Genomic DNA, 3,553 nt, shown 5'->3' on the forward strand with positions numbered 1-3,553 from the left:
GTCCCTGTTAGTGATGGCGTTGCATAGTCTGTCCACCAGAGGGCGCTCTACAACGTCCCCGTTAGTGATGGCGTTGCAGAGTCTGAGGTGATATTTAGGGGGGCTTGAGCCTCCCTAAAAAGGATCTAAAATCGCCACTGATTGGTGTCTGTTACCATAACGCTGAATTGGTGATTACGCAGCCTAAGTCACAAATAAATATTTTTTCTGTGCTGCTTGAATAATTATAACAAATGTGATATTAAAAAACGTGAAATCCTATCATATTCCAAAATATTGTAAACTTTTTCATCTTAGAATCAGAAAAAAAATATTTACTGCCAGGTTAGCAGCACTTGTCATTTAAACATTAATATGAAATAAAACAAATAACAAATCAAAATAACTTGATAACTTCAGTGCTAAAAGTTCAGATTCATACTTTTTTATTGTTTCAGAAGCTCGTGTTCTAAAGTTTTATGAATATTCATGAGCGGTCTGGGGTTGGGCCTATAGAAGACACTGGAGACAGGTGTGTCAGCTCGCGCACAGATACACTGATTCACACCGCAACATAGGCGAGGTCCCCTTCAAAATAAAATCTCATAACTTCTGGGAACAATAACTAAATTGCACAAGAAACCCCAAATTAACTTTTGGCACTTATTTTGCAAATTGATCATAATAGTTGGATGATTGCATTTATATTACTATGAAGAATGGGAGTTAGGGACATTAAAATAATTGATTATATAGGATTCTTATTTTAAATTTGAAGGTTTTGTAGCCCCAGATGACATATAAAGAAAGAATAATAAGATTGTGTGAGACGGAAAGATCAAATACGCCCTGCCTTAAGGATGATCAAACAAAAAACTTTAAAGGTGTATGTTTGTCTCAGTAATGGGGTGAGAAATGAAGCCAAAGCTCAAGGCACGTGTCTTATTTTGAAAGGGAACACCGGAAGCGCCGCGGCTGAGTGCGTGCAGCTTTTCGGTGGCGCTGCAGCCTGTAGGAGCGGCCGGTTCCTCCCAGCAGCCTCTTTAGTTCAGAGGGAAAGCTTTTCTTCTCACAGCAGCAGCGGGGATTTTCTGACTGCACGCGCCGGATATTCATCACGTTAAAAAAAAAAAAAGCCACTCACGACTGAACGCGGCGAGAGAAGGACACGTCCCTGGTCCTGCATCCCTCCCCGTCCCACCTCTCTAATTTCGGGCCGTCGTTGCTAATTTTTTTTTTTTCATTTTAATTGTTGTCATATCTGAAGGTTTTCTCCCTGCTGACACACTCTGTGGCGCACTCAGGTTTGTTGTACTGACATGGTAGATTACCACGCTGCTAATAATCAATCCTCGACCGGAGGAGTTCAGACCTACATGGAGCAAGAGAATGACTGGGACCGGGACCTGCTGCTGGACCCGGCCTGGGAGAGACAGCAGAGGAAGGTAAGGGAACCGAAGTCGGGCCCTACTGGGTCGAGTCGAGCCAGGCTGAGAGGAGGAGGAGGCGACGGCGGGTAGAAAGAAAATGGCAGGGGAGGGATGGGATGGGGAGTGGAAGTCAGAGACCGAGACCGAGTACGGGCCTCGGTTTTGCTCTACAAACCCCGCAGCTGCTCCCAATGCCCTTCCTTATATCGACCATTTTCTCCTCCCAGCCTGGCTTTCCTCTTCGCTCGTCTCCTCCATGTCAAGCTGCTTCATTTCTCCTCTGTTTAAAGGGTTAAATGCTGATTTCTCCCTCTCTAATTCCCCTCCCCTGTGAATGAAAAGTAGGCTACGTCGGGCTAGGTTGTGTGTGCTCAGTGTCTCTATAACATTAGCTAGCTTTCTGCTTTCAAAAGGTGACATTTCCCCCTTTCCCCACTTTTTCGCCCCTTTCTGAGCGCTAACAGGGCGCCACTTTGTTACAAAAAATAACCAAAGTGTGATTTGTGGAGACGCGTGTCCTGAAATAGCAGCGGAAACTGTGTTTTTTGAAGGTTGGTGCTCGTCTGGCTGGCTGGAGGCCGATAACACCGCTCACCGATACGGTGCACTTCAGGGCCTGTACGCAGATAATTAACCCGAAGCTGCTGTGGTTCACTGTGTCAACTGAGAAGAGTTACAGATTGTTTGTTTGTTAGATTAAACTCTTTGCACGTAGCAGGCAGTTGGATATTAAAGTGTAGTTTACTGTCACTATTCTGCATAAAACACATTGTTTGTTGAATTGAAAACGAATGAATGGAAATAATTTCCAACTTTTGTTGTTGTTGATTGAACACGTAATACATTGAAAGGCACCACTAAAAAAAGTGTTAGCCATCATGTTAAAGTGTAGTTTTCTGAAATTTCCTTTAAAACTACACAAATCTCTTGATTTCTCTCTTTTGCGATATGTCGCAGACTTTTCCCAATGTGTTTATTGCGCATTTCGATCACGATAAAAAGCACGATATTCGACCATAGGTAAAATGTATAAAATCATGTCTCTCATTGATTTGTATATCAGGAGACTCTTGTCTAACTGGTCAGGTGAAGTTAAGGTTAATAAGACCCGTGTCGGGAGCCATGTTACCTTGAACGCACCCTTTTATAGACCTTATTGGTACATGTGGTGGGCTAATGGCACCCACTAGTCTTCTTCCCACACACCTGGGACACAAGTTTCTGTCACCTCTCATTTCACTACACAGAACCAAACGCCCACTCGTGTACTGAAGATTTTTAGCTCCAGTATTTTTCTGCATAAATACTCTCCGAACGACGTTACTTGGATTTGTGGAAAAATTGCGAATTGATGTCATGGTTCTTTGCCACGATTGTTTTTGAAAAAACAAATTGGTAGTACCAACCCAGGTGTTTTGGCACCTATAGCACATCATCACCATCCTGTAAACTTCTAGAGGCTCCAGTGAAGAGAAGAGAGAGCACTGTAGCGCTTGGGAGTGCTTTTTATTTGTCAACTATTAAGTTAATCGCTACCCATTTTGATAAATGATTGACTGGTTTGAGTCATATTTAAAGATGAAAAATCCTGATTCCACGTTGTTAAATGTGAATATTTTTGGAGTTTCTCCTCTCCTCTGTGACAGTAGACTGAATATATTTTGAGTTGTGGACAAAACGAGACATTTGAGGACGTCATTGTTGGTTTTGGCAATCACTGATCAACATTTTTCACTATTTTGACACTTTATAGACCAAACAATGGCCGGAGAAAAGACTCAAATGGTTGTTAGTTGCAGCCCTAACCATATATGGTGAACTGGGCCCTGTTGCATCCCCCTGTTCTTCGGCCTAACATCACACCTATCATCCAGATAATCACCGTGCTGCTCTTCACCCCCACCCGCCAATCAACATAACACAGCGTTGCACCTTTTTATTTGTCTAAAACAAGCCTCACCTTCTCCTACACTCCTCTCCCTCCCCCATCTTCATCAGCTCTCCATCCAACTTCTCCTCATCCTCGACATGTTTTAAACAGACTCCACTGAGCGAGTATCGATGCTAATGGCGACTTCCCCCCGAGGATGGCAGTGAAAGCCGTCCGCTAACATTCACCAGACAAAGGTGACCTTGTTTTCCTG

At 43.3% G+C, this 3,553-nt stretch overlaps 1 protein-coding gene across 6 annotated transcripts in view; it reads left to right on the top strand.

The window, feature by feature from the left end:
• The first annotated feature begins 1,029 nt into the window (after window positions 1-1,029).
• actn4 (actinin, alpha 4) overlaps window positions 1,030-3,553 on the top strand; it is a 64,121-nt gene continuing 61,597 nt past the window's right edge. For 4 of the 6 annotated variants that reach the window (XM_034864989.1, XM_034865015.1, XM_034864990.1 and 1 more), the window contains exon 1: window positions 1,030-1,424. In XM_034864989.1, coding sequence (XP_034720880.1) covers window positions 1,299-1,424 — 126 coding nt within the window. In that variant the 5' untranslated portion in view covers window positions 1,030-1,298. The remainder of the gene's footprint in view (window positions 1,425-3,553) is intronic. The other 2 variants (XM_034864994.1, XM_034865004.1) reach the window with 1 other exon arrangement.

This window comes from Etheostoma cragini, chromosome 3 (genome assembly GCF_013103735.1).
Source record: "Etheostoma cragini isolate CJK2018 chromosome 3, CSU_Ecrag_1.0, whole genome shotgun sequence".
Classification (NCBI taxonomy): domain Eukaryota; kingdom Metazoa; phylum Chordata; class Actinopteri; order Perciformes; family Percidae; genus Etheostoma; species Etheostoma cragini.